Raw genomic sequence first — 17,698 nt, forward strand, 5'->3', positions numbered from 1 at the left:
CCACCTTCTGCTGGTGGTTGACCAGGGAGCCACACTGCAAGAAATTATTGATACCTAGAAAAGTGTTCTCTCCATTTATAAAAAATAATCAGTCAGTATTTGTGTTTTTTCCACTTTCATGTGGGAGCTGTGCCCCCAAACCCCACAAACATGGGGGTCCAACTGTAAATATTTTCTTTTTGCAAGGAAAACCTTGTTTGAGTGTTTTATTTCATTCACTGTCATCCTAAAAACAATACTTTTGTCTTTCTATCCATTCAGTTGATATGGGACCAAAGACAATAAGTCATACAGCCATTAGCTCTCTTCAGCAAAATAACATCGGATTAAATAAAGACACCAACAAGGAACTTGCATTTGAAATCACCCAAAAAACTGCTGTAAACTCTCAAACAGCCAAAACAGACAAGCTTGAGCAATCGCCCTCTCAGGGACCAAAGAAACAAACTGCTGGATTTATACCAGGTAATGTTAATAATGGTATAGCTTGAAAAAGTTCCAGTACTCCAGTCATGAAAATTAGCATAGATGTGACACTAACACAGTTAATCCAATGCTGGTTTAATGTCAAGTTTTTGGCATGAGTATGGTTTTCAATATGTAGCATAAATATATTTTTCAGTATGTCAAATTCTGAGCAGTTACATACCAGTATAACTTCAGCAGGAAACATTACTCTGCTGAGTACTTGTACTTGGAAGACTGACATGGGCAAACATATTTCCTTTAGTTCAAAAGGAATCACAGTTAGGCCTGCTGATATCCATTGCATTATTGCTGTATTACTGTATTTGTGTATAAGTCAACCTCATGTATAAGTCAAGGGAAAGTTTTGAGGCCAAAATTATGGATTTTGATATAATCCATGGGTAAGTCATGTGTGCAAATGCTGCCACCACGTGCTCTGCTCCCTTTGCCTCTTGGCGTTCCTTTGAGGGGAAGCGTCAAAGAACCACTGCTGCCATTTTGTCTCATTCCTCTGCTGCTTTATTGGTCAGTCTCCTTTGCACATTAGACAACCTCTGTGGGTGAAGTGTGTTTGGAGTTCCATTTCTTTAACAGATTATTGTTGGCAGGAATGCCTCAAACCATGGGCTGTGGTATGAAGCCCACTCAAGAGGCTCGCTTTGCTTTCCTCTCCCCTCTCAGTTTGGGCTCTTCTGCTCAAGGAGTGAGTGTTAGGTTTCTGTCATGTTAACTTTTTCTCTGCAAAAAACAAACATACAGAGCAGATAAACAGACACTTCATCTCCCTCCCCTTTCTCCCCATCATTCTCTCATTCATGCTGGCAAAATCTGCCAGGCTCACTCACCTGAGCCAGCACCACTTCTGGCCTTTTTGAATGGCTGGATGGGAAAATAGCAGCAGCTTTGGTGAATGACTCTGGCTGATTTCACCAGCATGAATGAGAGAATGTCTTGGGGAAAGGAGAGGGGAACGGTCTATTTATCTGCTCAGTTGTGAGACAGAAACATAACACTTGCTCCTTGACCTAGAGAGCTCAATCAGAGGGAAGGGGAAGGGAGCCTCCTGGGAGAGCTTTGCACCATAGCCAGCTATTTGAGGTGCTTCTGCCAACAACAAGCTATGAAACAATCTATCCTGATCCTGCACCCAGGCTTACTCATGAGGAAGCCTCTCTGACACTGACACCCTGAATGTTAACTATGCCCCTTGAGTTAGGGGGTGTCCAAATATCATTTCCTTTTCCAATTTTTTGCTCACATTTACATGGACCCATTGATAAGTTGAGCCAGGTTTTTTGGGTCTATTTCTTGACTAAAATTTCTCAACTTATATATAATAATTTCAATATAATTTCGGCCTGTGAGGGAGTGAACAGGCAGGCCCAGCTCCACCAGGGCTAGCCTGAAGAAAAAGAGCCCTCCCTCCATGATAACTGTCATCCTTCGGCCTGTGAGGAAGCGAACAGGCAGGCTCAGCACCACCAGGGCTAGCCTGAAGATAGAGAGCAGACAGGCCCAGCTCCGCCAGGGCTAGCCCAAAGAAAGAGATCAGGCAGGCCCAGCTCCACCAGGGCTAGCCTGAAGAAAGAGAGCCCTCTCTCTATGATAACTGTGATCCTTCAGCCTGTGAGGGAGTGAACAGGTAGGCCCAACTCCACCAGGGCTAGCCTAAAGAAGAAGAGCCCTCCCTCCAGTCCATCTGCCTTGGTCCAGGGAGAGAATAACCACTGGACCTCGTCCCCTTTCCCACCACCATTCCCTTCTCCTTTTGTGTCGTGTCTTTTAGATTGTAAACCTGAGGACAGGGAACTGTCTAATTAAGAATAATAATTGTAAGCTGCTCTGGCCTTTAGGGCTAAAGGGCGGGGTATGAATACCATAAATAAATAAATAAATAAATAAATAAATAAATAAATAAATGCTATTATATATATTATATATATATCTCAAAATGTCAAGAAAATATTGGTTCTCTTGAGTTTAGATGTGGAAATATTTAGCACAGTAAACAAGTATTCTGTATCATATTAGTTGTGATAGATCTTATGTATAAAATCAGACAAGTATCCTGCATCTCCTAATGTTAGACTTCATAGCCTTATGCAAGATCAAGTGTTTTAGTGCCTGTGTAGAAATAATTCCTTTGCTGTCACATGACATGCTCCTGTCTTCCGTATGCAAAAGACTGTAGAAAAGAACCTAGACACAAACAGATTAAACGTTAATCAGTGTTCCAGTGCACATTTCATCATGGCCTCAAAGGATGGAAAAATTCTTCTTACCAATTGGCAATAAGATATGATCAGCTAGCCTCATAAGATGAGAGAACTCACTTTATGTTATTTTGATTTCTTGTACTGGCTTCTTCTGTACTAAAAATGGTGTTCCCTATTGCTTTAACGTAACAACAGATTTTGCAGTTGGACCAGTAAAAATTTTGCATACACATTTGGAAATAAGTCCATTGAATTTAATGGCACTTGCTTCTTAACAAACACACATATAAAATCATAGTGTGAGAAACATACGTAGCTGAACATCACCTTCAAGATGTTGTAGAGTATTTACATTTTGTTGTTTCTATTTTACATTTTACAGATTTTGAGAAAAGATATCAAATTGTATCCAGTGGTGTAATTGTGGTAGTCAGAACACTAGTTCTGTATGCCTACCGCAGCATTTCCCCACCAGCACCACCAGGGTACAAAGTTGTTTCTGCAGTGCAAGGGGGGCTTTGCAGTATTATGGGATATGACACAGAGAGGTGCAGTAGGTAAAAGAGGTTAGGAAAAATTGGGTGCCTTTCCTCTCAACAAGGTGTTTTCTTCTTGCCAAAAGCCATCATTACATTACATTCTGTTACCTTCAGAAGCAGATCACTTTTTTCCTATGATTGAATTAATAACATATGATGAGCATTTTGGGGAGCAAAAAAAAATTCTAGCAAGATGCTACAGTAGAAGAAATAGGGCATATCAAAGCATATACAAAGACAGAGAGAGAGAGAGGGGGGGGGGACAAAAAAAAAAACCCCAACAACCAATTTCTTAGACAAGAATGTGAAGCATGATCAAACCGTGTTGATGTCTTGCAACCTAGTGTGTGTCCATACCTTCCTCCTCTCAAGGGAAAACAACCTGAGAAGTACCATCACTGTATTAGTTACAGTCAAATTTCTTCCAATCCTAATTTTCCCCTCAGAGCTACAGGAGCAAGAAAGGGACACATTTATAAGTTCTCCAGGCCTGTACCAACCAAGAGCGTAGTCTATGCCACCTTAAAAACTTGAAATGCAGATGGCAGATGGTGGCAGGGAGGGCATTTTGTTACACTACTATTAAAGAAATTATATAAAAGAGTAAATATTAGAACATCTCATTTGGGGCTTATTGTTATATGTCAGCAGATAATACTCATATTTATAGCTTACTCTTCCTATTACAATTGCAGGGCAATGCTTGATGCACCCTGATGCTGGCCCATGTAATGGACACTTCCCTCGCTGGCATTTTGATGAGTTTTCGGGGACTTGTATACATTTCATCTATGGTGGCTGCAAAGGCAATGAAAACAATTTCCTTCAAGAATCTGACTGCCTTACTGAATGTGTAAAAGTTCATGGTAATAATCAATCACTTCAAAGTGTTTTTTTTTTTTTTAAAAAGGATGATTGTCCAGTGTTGTTCTCATGTAGATCCACTGGAATTGCAGAAACTGCTTTATCAGAGCCCCTGCACAATGCAGGAGCTTCTTTACCAGGGGCCTTACACATTTATAGTGCTATGATTTCACTTTAGCTGTCATGGCAAAATCCTATGGAATCCTGGAATTTGTAGTTTAGGAAGGGGTATTTAAAATTCTCAGCCACAGAGCTCAAGTGTCTCACCAAACTACAAACTACAAATCCCAGGATTTCATAGGATGCTTCCATGCCAGTTAAAGTGGAGTCATAGTGCTGTATCTGTGTAGTGTGAAAGTGCTCCAGTTCACTTAGCAGTGGCATCCAGGAAGATAACCATGTTTGCACAACAGATTTGCTGATTATATTGTACTTTCCTATTCTGCAGCTTCATAAGAAAGGCAGTTGTCCAATGTTTCCCAAACTCTGGTCCTCCTTGTGTTTTAGACTTCAGCTCCCAAAAGCTTCAGCCATCTTGGACAATGGTCTGAATTCTGGGATCTGAAGTCCAAAAACACCTGGAAAGCCAGAGTTTGGGCGTCACTGTGTTAAACCATGAGAAAGATCAACTAGAATTCAGAATTAATCATAATAAATGTTTTGAGTTGCATATGTGGCTTGATCCAAAATAGGATTACAACTTACATTCCTGGCAGCCATTACAAATCCCCATTTCCCCAATGCAAGGCTTGTTCATATATGCAGAGATAGCTCCCAGTAGTGTGCATGTCATGAACCCATGTCTTGTCTTTGCTTCATTCTGATGTGCTGGTCACCATTATAAAGTACATTTTCCCTCCAACATTTTGAATGCTAAATGAGGAACTATTTCCTTTTCAGTCTCAGGGTATTCTAGATGATATATGAAGCAAATGTTTCCTGACTGTAAGAGAGGAATGTAGTAGTCTAATACCAAAATGAGGGAGCCAGTGATAGTTACATGTTAAACATCACAAGACCAATGTATTTTGATACATATTGCTAATTCTTAACATTGGATGGAAGAATGTGTAAATTATGGCAATCACACTGCAGATAGGTTGTTGCCAGTGAATGTAAGCTGGTTTATGTCAGCCAGTGTGGTGTAGTAGTTTGAGCATTGCACTACAACTCTAGAGATTGAGGTTCAAATCCTTGTTTGGCCATGGAAACCCATGGACACATCACAGCCATGGAAACCTTGGGCACATCACACTCTCTGAGACTGAAGAGTGTGACTTGCCCAAAGTCATCCCGTCAGTTTTCATGGCTGAGCAAGGATTTGAACCTCAGTCTCCAGAGTTGTACCACAGAGTTGAAGGCAAGCCCCCTCTGAGCAAATCTTGTTATGAAAACCCCATGATAGGTTTGCCTTTCAGTGACTTGAAAGCACATAGCAACAACAATCCTGTTCTGCAGATACGAGATTTATCATCTCATAACTGCTAGAGATTCACATTTATAATTGTTAATGACTGCATGTGACCCAAATGATCCTACCATTTCCGCATGGCATCATCCCAAGCAACGGGTTGCAGCAACACAGTGAAATGACAACTGTAGCATTCTCCCAGTTGCAGGATGCCTTGAGACAAGCAGTTGCATCAGGAACTTGTTCTAAACACACTGCATAAACAAGAGAAAGTGCTACAGTGCCCTGACCTGCAGCACATCAAAAACCCTTCAGTGGCGTCCTGCCAGACTAAAAAGGTAGAGGGTTGGGTTTTGGTGGAGTGTTGGAATGGCATAATCAGATGTAATGACAGAGTTCACTCATTGTAATTACTTCTGGCCAAATGGCTGTAATAAAGTTATTAAAGTAATTACTTCTGATGATGCAGGATCTCAGTACTTGTGTACAATGGTGTAGTGGAACCAGGGTTTGCAGAGTTGAAGCCCCATGACTTTTTGAGTAGCAGTGTCTCACATTTTCAGCTTGCCTGTTTTCCCTGAGTAGCTACAGTCCTTATAGTAGCTGGAGATCAACTGGATTGTGTCAGCAATAAGGTACTATTATGAGCCTCCCCTGCTGTAATCCAAAGTATTTGGGGGTGGCTTGGTCTTGTATAGACTAAACTCATTACCTTTACAAAAGCTCAGTGCTAGGTAATTCTGGGAACTATAGCTTTGTGAGACATTTAGCCTTCTCTGTCAGAGCTCTGGTGCCACAATAAACTACAATTCCCAAAATTGCATAGCACTGAGCCAGAGCAGTTAAAGTGGTCTCAAACTGGATTATTTCTGCAGTATGTTTGGGACCTGAGATATACCTATACTTCAACATCATGGTGAATTTTCAGCAAAGGAGATAACTTTCAAAGGGTGAATCCCAGCACTTGTAACTGATGCCCTATGGGATGAAGAATAGCCTCATCTTTTCTAGGGCCCTGCTATGACTAGAGGAGTCAGGTTCTGATACAGCTGCTTCCTCAGCATTTATCGCTCCCAGCCACAAGGGATAGGACAGTTCTCCAAACTTCTGTCTTTCCTACTGTGTGGAACTGACAGAATGTTTTCTCTCTCACTGTCCTTGGAAAGTATGCACAGCACAGTGCCAGAATGTGTGATGTTACACTAGTGCTGAATCAGCTACTGTACATTGTTTTTTTAGGTTCATAATAGTTTGATGGGCTATGAAAGAATTCATCCAATCTGCTTCCTTGCCCAGCCACCTATCTATTTTTTTCACTCAGACTCTTTACTGGACCAATTATATTGCCACTTTCCTAAAGCGTGTCTAAGATTTTTGTAAGGTGAGGAGAAGCTTGCCCACATCTGACACATAACCTTTTATGTTATCGGGTCTGGTGCTTGGTATCACATTGCCAGAGCAGGAGACTTATTCCCCTTTGGCCACTGTAGTCTTAGCAACAGGAATGCTGAGAAAGAGCAACTTTTACTGTTTCCCCAGCACTTGGAAGAAAATCATCTGTTCCATAAGCTGTTGGTAATATCAGACCAGTGAGGTCCATGAGACTTAAGAGAATGAGCAGAGGCTAAACTGTAGTAAAACTTGTGGATTAAATATGTCACTATAGCTGTATATATACACTACAGGATTAATGCATTTTGACACCACATTAACTGCCATGGGTCAATGGTATGGAATCCTGGGATTTGAAATTTTGTGAGATATTTAGCCTTTCCTGCCACAGAGCCACAACAGACTACAAATACCAGGATTCCATAGGATGGAGCTATGACTGTTAAAGCCATGTCAAACTGCATTAATTCTGCAGTGTGGCAGCAGCCTATGTTTTAATTGTTTTTGGTGGTTTGTGTAAACCACTTGCAGGTTTGTTTGTTTTTACCTGGAAGTCAGTATATAAACAGTGAGTGTGATCAAGAATAAATAGTACAATCTTATACATGTGTACTTAGAAGTAAGTGTCACTAGATAAATCCCATTTGGAGAGAAAGGTGGGCTATAAATCCAGTACATACATACATACATACATACATAAATGTATAGCAAGGGATACACATTATACACCCCTTCAGATGATGCTGGACTGCTACTCCCAGCAATACTGGGAGAAATGTTGAGAGCTATAGTTCAGCAAGAGCTGGAGAACTACACAGTTCTCATCCTTCATTTATTGGACTGCAGCCTTGATGACACATTCCCACTGAAATCAGTAGAACATGTTACTCAGGACAAATTTGTATTTTTAAAATACCATTTATTTCAGTTGAATGAAGGCTTAATTTCATATGAACCCTCCCTAAACAAAGGGCATTTTGAAAAGCTCTGCCTAGAACATGCAACCTGCATGCTGTGTCAGTGTCTAACATGCTAATATGTGTTGTTTGTTTTCCGTGAGCTTTAACTTACATATATAATGTTAACACAATACAAAATATGGTTGGGCAAGAAACAAAAAGCAAATGTCTTCTATTTCTTCAATTTTTTATATTCTGTTAATCCTTTCTAATATTTAGTAAGTTTTCTTTTTATAAATCTTAAGAAAATTAATGTCAGTATTTACTGTAGTAACTGAAATGGAGGCGTTAATACAGATTATGGTGCAAATTATTCCTGAATCATAATAGATATAATCATCTAATTAATGTTTTCAGAGTCTAGAACCTCAGGGAAAGGCACAGATGATAAGGATGAAACTGACATTGCATTGTTAAAGGGCACTAAAACTGAAAAAAGCCATCCAGTTCCAGAAGCAGGTAATTATGAGATTACATTTTCCTTACCATGGAATTAGGTTTGAGCTAAGCATTTAAGAGCCATGTAGGACTTGATTAAAAGCCCATCTACTCCAGACTTCTGATCACATAGTGGCCATCCAAATGCTTTTGGGAAGCATGTATCTGGGCATGAATGCAAAAGCACCCTCCTTGGGTTTAACAGCAAATGGTGTTGAAAGACATGTGACCTCTGATATTGGAAGTGATGTATAGCCATTGTGACTCCTTGCCCCTGATAGGCTTATCCTCCATGAATCTGTCTTTTAAAGCTGTCATAAGTTGGTTGCCATCACAACATCTCTGAGTAGTTTAATTATGCACTCTATGGCTGCATCTGCACTGTAGAAATAATCCAGTTTGACACAATTTTGACTGTCATGGCTCAGTGCCATGGAATTCTAGGAACTGTAATTTGTTATGGCACCAGGGAAAGCTAAATATCTTACAAAACTATGCATCCCACAATTCCATGGCATTTAAAGTGGTGTCAAACTGGATTGTTTCTGTTCTGCGGATACAGCCTATAAATGTCTTTTTATCAAATCTGAATCTCCCTCCCATAGCTTCAGATGACAACTCTGGTTTCTGGTATGAGAGAAGAAGAAGAAATATATCTCTATCCATGTTCTCTCCAACACATGAAATCTATCTTTTCTTGCCTTTTTTCTAAGATAAAACAGCTCCAAATGTCTCATAGGGAGGTTGTTCTAGCACTTTGATTGTTTTGTACCCGTTTGCAGTGTGTAGATCTGCATGTGGCTTCACTGCTGCCTGTCGACGCATGGCAACCCCATAAATTTCATAGAATTTTCTTCTACCAACCTACAGCACCTGGTATTCATTGACAGTCTCCCATCCAAGTACTAACTAGAGTTGACCCCCTGTTTTTTTAGTTTCCAAGATCAGACAGGATCTGGTATCATTAGGGTATTGTGGTAGGGATTGCTTTAGGAGCCCATTTCCCTCCCCCTTTTTATTGATATTTTTATGCTAACATGCTTCCCTGGATTTTTTTTTTATTTTTAAATTTATTTTGTGTGTGTGTGGAAGAGTGATAGCAGTACAACAGTGTCTTGCTTTCAGGTTTTATTATTTAATAATTTTAAGTGAATATTTTCTGGCCATCAGCATTAATCAAGAGGGGTTCCAGATGGATAGCTTCTAGTGCTATAAATGGAATGACACTGTGAATCTGTCTTCTTTAAGAGGCAGAAATGAGCAAAAGACATGGGTGGATTAAAAGTAGAAAACGACACCTTCTTGACCTCCTGGGAATGAAGCAGGTTGATTATATAATAAATTCTTGTCTGGGAGTATCCCATGTTACATGGTAACCTGAAAGCATTTTAAATCATTTTAAATATATATTTTAAATAATTGCATTATAGTAACATAGTAATTTTAGTACCGTTTTAGAAAAATGAACATTATAGCATGGAAGTATTATGAAGCTATTTCATTTAACAGAAGCAGAAAAGCATATTAGTGTTAATAAAAAATTGATTTTTTTTTTTTAAAAATGAGGTGTATGAGCTTCAAATGGCTCTTCCCATATCTGCTGTCTCACACCCACTAGTACAAAAACCCACAACACTCCCATGAGCATCTGGTGTGTCTGAATGGTAAGAGTTTTCAAAAACGATTTCATTAGACTAAAGTGGGAATGTGAAGAATACTTATTGATATTCACACCATTGACAACAAAAGTGTTGAGAGACCTTAGTAAGGGGAAAAAAGAACAACTGTGAGAGTGTTCACACTTCAAGATTTCATTGGAGAATATTGGTTTGCATGATAATACCTTTGCTCTTTCTGCACAGAAGATGTGTTTTGCAAGAGGAAATGTGTACTTTGCACACACAAAAAACTCAGAGATCCTGCAAAACATTAGATTATAGGAAAACTATATGTAGTTTTTTATCTACAGAAATCTGCGTAATTGTCTTAAGGTGCACAAATTGCATAACATTTATACAACTTGCACATATATATTTCATTTCCTGTGCAGAAAACCCATAGGAGATGCTTGCGTGTATTTTCTGTTCAAAAACTTTTTTTTTGCACAAGAATACATGTCTTTTGTGCAAAATGCACACTTTCTACACAGGAAAACCACATGTTGTGCAAATGAATTTCCCCCAACCAAGTCCCAAAATTTGAATTGTGCTCAGAAACTGTACATAATCCCCTGTGATCTTGTACAGCAGGGTTTTGTATGTGAGAACAAATATATTTATGCTTAAATTATTCATGCACAAAGGGAGGAAACACCCACTTCATTCTTAGTATCTGCCAGGTTGTTCACGATCTTTCTCCTAAGCTCCAGGACTGAACTTGAATGGTGCTCAACAAAACTTGAAACTGCATTACAGCACATAGTAAAATGATTGCCTGCTAGTCTTTTGCTAATCCTTCAGTGTGTGGGCCAGTGGCCAATGCAGGATGATGTCAGATGAGCTGGTATACATACACTTGCTTCAGAATTATGTTACTCGGCAATATAGCATTTTTAAGAGTTTCAGTGTTAATGTTTATTAGCTGCTGTTTTCTTTCAGGTGCAGTACTGCCATTGGCTTTGGGGCTGGCCATCACTACTTTGCTGCTGCTCATGGTAGCTTGTCGATTGCGTTTAGTGCGACAGAAACTTAAGAAAGCACGGCCCATTATGTCAGAGGAATCAGATTACCTCATAAATGGGATGTATCTGTAAAGCAGGATTCAGGTTACTTCCTTTCTCTCAAGCTTTCCAAAATGAAAGTGTGCCTCTTTCATCATTTTTGACAATGAAAAACTCATGTTTAAGATGAAGAAGCATCAACTACTTTCTGTAAATTTCTTTTGAGATCTGTGGTAGAGTAAGTGCATATATGTGCAACAGCATACTGAGTTGCTTCCCTGCAGAGTTCTAGGACTAGCTTGATTGGCAGTAAGATGAATACCAAATTTATTATTTCTCACAGAAACATCTTATTGCAATTTCGGGTATGCAGGGTCATGCCACTTGAGCTTCCTCTGTGGTTTCTGAAATGTCTTTCGAACTCCTAAACCTGCTGCCCTCTCTTTACGCACCATATTTACCCAATTCCGTTTTGTAAAATAGCTTTGTGCAATGTTACAACACCAATACTGGTGTCTATTTCTGGAATGGTTATGCCATGTCACTGTACCAGTGTAAGCACTGATATCATGGTGCCAGTAACTGGAATACATCAGGCTGTGGACTATTCCATCAGTCATATTAATCAGGAGTGAGAATTGTTGGAGTGCAACTCACATTAGCCCTAATCAGCATAGCCACTGATGAGGAATATTGGGAGTTTTAGTTCTGCAATATCTGAAATGCACAACTCCCGTAGTGGTACTAGATTCTGATTATTTTCTATTGCATTGGCTCACAGGATCAGGTGTTAAGTGAGAAAGTACTCCCCCTCCTTTCTTCCCATAAGGATGTTTCCTTACTAATTTAGTTCTTTACAGGATTTATTTTTTAAAAATTACTTGGCATGTGCGCTGCATGGACGGGCATTTGAGGCGCCCTCGTCACGTGCGAGGGCTGCCTGGTGGGTGGAGCGCCCACACGCCTGGGAGCCCTCGCATGTGATGAGGGCGCCACCGCTGTAGCATGCCTGCCAGACGCGGCGCATTACAGTTACGTCACAGCTGTGCAGCCTCCAAACGGCGCTGCGCAGCTGCGATGCAACCACCCTGTCTCTGGCGCTTTGCGCACCACAAAAAGGAGCCGTCTTTTCAGGCTTTTTTCCTGCGCAGCAGCGCTGCGCAGTTTGTATGCTGTGGCGCTCCTGTGCAGGAAAGAGAGGCACCGAGGAGGCACCTCTTTTTGGTGGTATGTATCCCGCCATGATTATCAGTTCAAGATGTGTCCAAATGGAAGTTATGTTACTGTTTGTAGAAACTGCTGAATTTAGGAAGTTGCTACAACAGGATATTTTGGCCTAAATCCAACTGAATCTATCAGGCTTACATAAATGTTGACTTACCATTCACAGCTGGGAGTTGGGTTTAGACCTCAGTTTGTAACCGCTCATTTAAACTTACATGTCCAGAGGCCCTAGTCAGACTAGAAAGTGGCCTAGTTAAATTATATTTAATTAAAATTGGGATACAGTTTTGTGGTGACATAGCAGGCAAAATGCCTGGCAGCATTTTGCCCTGCTATTCTCAGTGATGTAAGCTCCTGCTGCATTGCAAGGTGTAGCTGGAATGAGATTTAAAACTGCCCTTTACACAATGAACTGCAGGTCCCAGCAACCTTGGCCCATAGAGCCAGTGGTGACGAATGCTAGGTGTTAGAGTTCAAGAACATCTGAAGAGCCATAAAATTCTCACTCTTGTCTATACACTGTTGAATGGTCCAGGGAAAAGCTGTGCAACCTTAGCTTATACACTGGGAGCCTTTATTATAATCCTTCATATTTATATTTGTTAAACTTCTCTCTTCCTGTCTTTTGCAGCAAGACATGACAATTCTATCACACTGCTTTAAAATAAGTATGTAACAGATTACTGTGGCCCTACCTAATAGCTCTAGATAGAAGTGTGTCATCTCAAGTTTATACTCCTTTCCTCCCATTTCAAAGCTATTCAGTCTATTCCCTTTTCATCCCTACATTTTTCAGATTTTAAAAGAAGTGACTGTGGTAAAATTAGTAATAGTGTTTACCTTGCCTCTCAAACAGTTACCAGTCCATGTTTTTGGTAATATAGTTGTCCATCCATATCTGTTAGTAATTTGTACAGCATGGAGAAATACTATAGCACTTTAGCAGCCTGAAGGGAGAAAAACCCAAAAGAAAATGTTTTTGACCTTTTGTCTTTCTTCTGGAAGATGCTTCTTCCTTGCCATAGGGAATAAACTACAGCATGGAAGTGCTGGATTTCATAAAAGCAGATTAGGCCCTACTGCCTAGAAAGAGGTACTAGAACATCAAAGTGGTAGAAGAAAATGGATCATTTTAGACAACTGTTGAGGGTACACTTAAAATATTCCCTTACACAAATCATCCCTTGAATAATTTTTATAAAATTAGCATAGCATGGAGAAATACAATAGCAAAGTTTGCCTTCTACTATGCTAGTTTTCTAATTACAGGGATGATTAGGGGTTAATTAGTAAACTGAAATTAACATTAAATGTGGTATCTGCCTTCTTTCTGAACTGGCACTGCCACTTCTAAGAATTCATGTCTCTAATACAGAGACAGTCCAGGTTTCCATTTCAACAACTTGCTCCACTGTTTCTGGGGACAGTGAGTTTGCCTTTTAATCTTGATACATTATCTACTTCCAAGACATTTCAAAGCCTCTTATTCATTGGACCCTCACAGCAAAGTTAAATATGCAATAGCTACACCAGTTAAAAGCTTGTCCATTTGTTTAAAGAATTTGATATTGACTGCATTGTAAGAAATGTTATAATGTGAAGTGTGAACTCCTGAGTATAAATTATTATATGTGAACTCGCTTCTTTATCCAACTTCATAAATCTGAGGGCCCAGGTATCACTACAGAAGAGGCATGCAACTATTGAGTATGTTATTTTAATGAAATCATAATTTTGAATCTTGCCACAGACTCCCAATTTTCCAATCCAATTATGTAAAAAAAAGAAAGAAAATAAACCTATTTTATTCTTAATACAGTGTGTTGCACAATATTCATTTTTCTTTTGACAAGAACTACATAATTTTGGGAAACATATTCAGGGGTAGCAGTGCTGGCCATGTATTGAAATAAAAATCACCATCTGCAAAAGAGTGATACCTTTATTGGCTATCCAAAATGCACAAATACATCATGCAAGCTTTGAAAGCTCTCCACTGGCTTCTTGATCAGGCAAATGATGTTTAAGAAATCATACGAAAGAAAAGTGATAATGTTGAGAGTGATAGGCCTACATTTTGTATCAGATGTTTCCTCTGTTGTAGTTCAGTTGGTTTAGAGAATCTCAGTGCAGGCAGAGGCCCCTCTTGACCATGTGGAACTAAAAGGACCGTGAAATGTAAACTCTGTTAGCAGCAGTAAAGCAACTTCTCTTGGGTTCCAAGGCATCTCTTTCCTTTGTGAAGCTATAGGCCTAAGAATGTTCTCAGTCTAAGGGGTCTATGGTTTAGCCACTACTGCTAGAATGATTATGCAATATGCTCCAACAGGCTTTTTTTCTACAAGAAACTAGGATATTCATGTGGTTCCTTGTTTATGGTTTCTGGGTATTCTCCCTTTTCAGTGGTGAATTCAACTGCACTCCAAGAAAACTAGAGGACTATCATATGCTTAAGTCTAGGCTAGAAACCTACTTGGCATGCAGTTTACTATTTATCACCTCAGTGAAAACTAGGCTTTTGTGGAGTAACTTATTTCCTGCTAACCTGTTTTGCTACATTGGTAAACAGTGATAAATGGCTACATTGGCGGGTTACAGACCGCCGAAAAGTGGTGGCCTGCACCCGCCCGTTTCCCCGCCGGATCGGGGCCTCAGCAGCCAGAGCGGCAGCTGCTGAGGCCCCAATCCGCCGCTTTCCAGGCCGCGGGAAAGCGGCAAAACGCCGCTTCCCTGCCGCCTGGAAAGGGGTGTCCTTGGGGCTCCAAGCCCCAAGGACACCCCGCGACGGCAGGGAGGAGAAAGGGGCTGCTTGGCCCCTTTCTCCTCTGCATCACTGGGCGCAGCCGTCTGAAGGCTGCGCCCAGTGACACAAAGCCAGGAAGCAGCTCCGAAAAGGAGCTCCTTCCGGGGTCGCGGAAAGGGCGCCCTGGCACGGCCCCAATACGTCACAACCGCGCCGCCTCGTTTGGAGGCGGTGCGGTCGTGACATAGTGATGGCGACGGCCGTGTGGAACGGACGCCGCCATTTTCTACGCGCAGAGCACGTACTAGGGTTAGGGGCGTCCAGAAAGGATGCCCCTTTCTAACCCTAGCACGCGCTCATCATTACTAAATTTCCTAGCCACTAATACCATGCTGACTGGCAGTAAATTTATAGTACATACACTTTTGGATCTTGATCCCCAAAACAGCACAACTTTGAGCATGTTGAAACTATGCTTCTATCAAGTTCAAATACGTATTCCTTGCTCCCATAATATCCTGTTCAACTTGACTAAAGTAAGGCAGTTGAAGAACAATAGATTTGGATTTTCTTTCTGCAGGCGTAAAACCAGTACCTCCTTGCCTGGCCTATAACAGTAGCAAAACAAAGCTTTTCCTCCCCTCAAAATATATTTTTCTAGAATTACCTGGATTCTACTTCCCCAGCAATATAATGGGACTTCCCAATCAGCACTATAGTGGTGTAACTGTAGAATAATACAGTAATTTGGTGAAAATGCAAATCTTCCATTTACTTTGACACACACACACACACACCCAGCAGATCTATTTTCAGTGGTTTATCAGTGATAAATGTACCAGGAGAAAATGAAGATATTTTACTAGTGCTGATTAGCAAATGCAGTGTGAAAGGACTTATTTTCACCTATGCTGGACTGCCCTGCCCTAAAAATCAGTAAAAAAAAAAAAAATTCAGATGAGAATGTATTTTAGCCACCAATGCCAATCAGCTAAATTCATTCCCTCAGTACTGGGAGATGCAGGGGCCATGGGATGGTCTAGGACAGTGTTTTCCAAACTTTGCTCCTCAAGGTGTTTTGGATTTTAATTCCAAGAAGCCTCGGCCAGTTTGGCCTACAATTGGGAATTCTGGGAGCTGAAGTCCAAAATATCTGGAAGACTAAAGTTTGGAACTGCAAAACAAACCCACATGCAATATACACAGGCTCCCATTTGCTGACTCCTAGTGCACTATGAGTCCGTGTGGTGTAGTGGTTTGAATGTTGGACTATGGGGCTACACAGTCTGCCCATTTGGAGAAGTGTCCCACCGTCCCTTTCCTTACCAGATTGGGGCCGCAACAACTACACACCACAACCCTGATCTGGCGTCTTTCCAGCCCTAAAAAGAATGGCAAAATGCCACTCCTTTTGGAGCCGGAAAAAGGGTGCCTTTGCCGCTGCCACAGCACTTTCTGGCATTCCTTTTGGAATGCGTCATTCTGAACACCACGCCAAAGGAGCACCATAACGCTGCCCGCCATATGTTTGGGTGGGCAGCATGACTGGCTTTGGGATGGAGTCGGGGTGTCCGTTGTGTGGCCACCCCGCCATCACTGTGTCCCGAGGCTGGCATTAAAAGCTTGTCTGTTCAGCCCCTATAACTCTGGAGACCATGGTTCCAAGTCCCTGCTCGGCCACGGAAACCCACTGGGTGAACTTGGGCAAGTCACACTCTCTCAGCCTCAGAGCATGGCAATGGCAAGCCCCCTCTGAAGAAACATGCCAAGAAAATCCTGTGATAGGTTCTCCTTAAGGTTGCCATAAATCAGAAACAACTTGAAGGCACAGAACAACAAATGCAATATGAAGATCACATGAATAATTTCAGATTTTTGAAAGTGAACTGTGCTCAATTCCATAGCAACTGGTCAACAACCAAGGAACTTTCCCACTCAAAGAAATTATTTGCAACACTTTTTTGTTTTCAGTTTTATTTGGCAAAGCAGCACTGCATAAACCGTTCAACGATTAGGACATAGCTTACACAGTATTTGTTATTTTAAACCCAGGTACATCAAGTCTGCAAGTCAGCTAGAAACAATACATAACTAAGAATCTCCAAGTTACTGTACAAGGGAAGGGGAGAAAACTATGTCAGTTATGTCCATCCTGAACAGCAGTGTCTACAACAAGAGCTGTCACTTCTGATGTCTTGAAGTTTATATACATGATTTTTGATTTGTAAAGAGAGGAAAGCAGCTGATTGTATAAACTACATGCTAATCTATGACGCCACGCTGACAGCTTTGGAGAACTTCATCTCCTTTAAGTAGCATCTAGAAGACAGCTGAACACAAAGAATCTTATAGTGTGCATGTAGTGTCAGAAAGTGCAGATAAGCAGTTTGATGGATGAACAGAAATAAGTGTTCATAAAAGTTTCCAAGTCCAAAATAAAAGAAATTGCAGGTTTATCTGAATTTCTCCAGACATACTTCACTTCTTAAACAGGTGAAAATAAGGGCATGTTGAAAAGAAACACATGCCCAAATTTAAATTTCCATCAGTTCATTAACTTGCATTAAATCTCTACAAAATAAAAACACCACACTTTTCCATGCTCATAACAGTGTAACAGAGTCCAAAACAAGCTGCAATGCTGTTGGTGTTGAAAAAGCTTTTAGGATTTGGAGATGAGCAGTCCACTGTTAACACTATGTTTGGGTCAGATGATGTAGCTTTTACATTTCATCCCTGCAAAAATACAAAAAAGCAAAAATTACACGTCTAGTCTTTAAATTTG

General features: G+C 40.7%; 2 protein-coding genes across 4 annotated transcripts in view; one reads left to right on the top strand and one right to left on the bottom strand.

Annotated features, from left to right (window-relative positions):
• The window catches only part of LOC149311009 (low-density lipoprotein receptor-related protein 11-like), a 28,482-nt gene extending 14,498 nt beyond the window's left edge, over positions 1-13,984 (top strand). The window contains exons 5-8 of the mRNA XM_089530199.1: positions 262-465; positions 3,919-4,089; positions 8,207-8,308; positions 10,885-13,984. Coding sequence (XP_089386325.1) covers positions 262-465; positions 3,919-4,089; positions 8,207-8,308; positions 10,885-11,039 — 632 coding nt within the window. The 3' untranslated portion in view covers positions 11,040-13,984. The remainder of the gene's footprint in view (positions 1-261; positions 466-3,918; positions 4,090-8,206; positions 8,309-10,884) is intronic.
• Positions 13,985-16,870: 2,886 nt separating this feature from the next.
• Positions 16,871-17,698, bottom strand: part of PCMT1 (protein-L-isoaspartate (D-aspartate) O-methyltransferase) — a 33,794-nt gene continuing 32,966 nt past the window's right edge. For all 3 annotated transcript variants that reach the window (XM_089530205.1, XM_089530204.1, XM_089530203.1), the window contains one exon: positions 16,871-17,649. The gene's annotated coding sequence lies outside the window, so the exon portion shown is untranslated. The remainder of the gene's footprint in view (positions 17,650-17,698) is intronic.

This window comes from Sceloporus occidentalis, unplaced genomic scaffold, assembly GCF_023333645.1.
Source record: "Sceloporus occidentalis isolate IW3139 unplaced genomic scaffold, rSceOcc1.0.p SCAF_6, whole genome shotgun sequence".
In the NCBI taxonomy this organism is placed as follows: domain Eukaryota; kingdom Metazoa; phylum Chordata; class Lepidosauria; order Squamata; family Phrynosomatidae; genus Sceloporus; species Sceloporus occidentalis.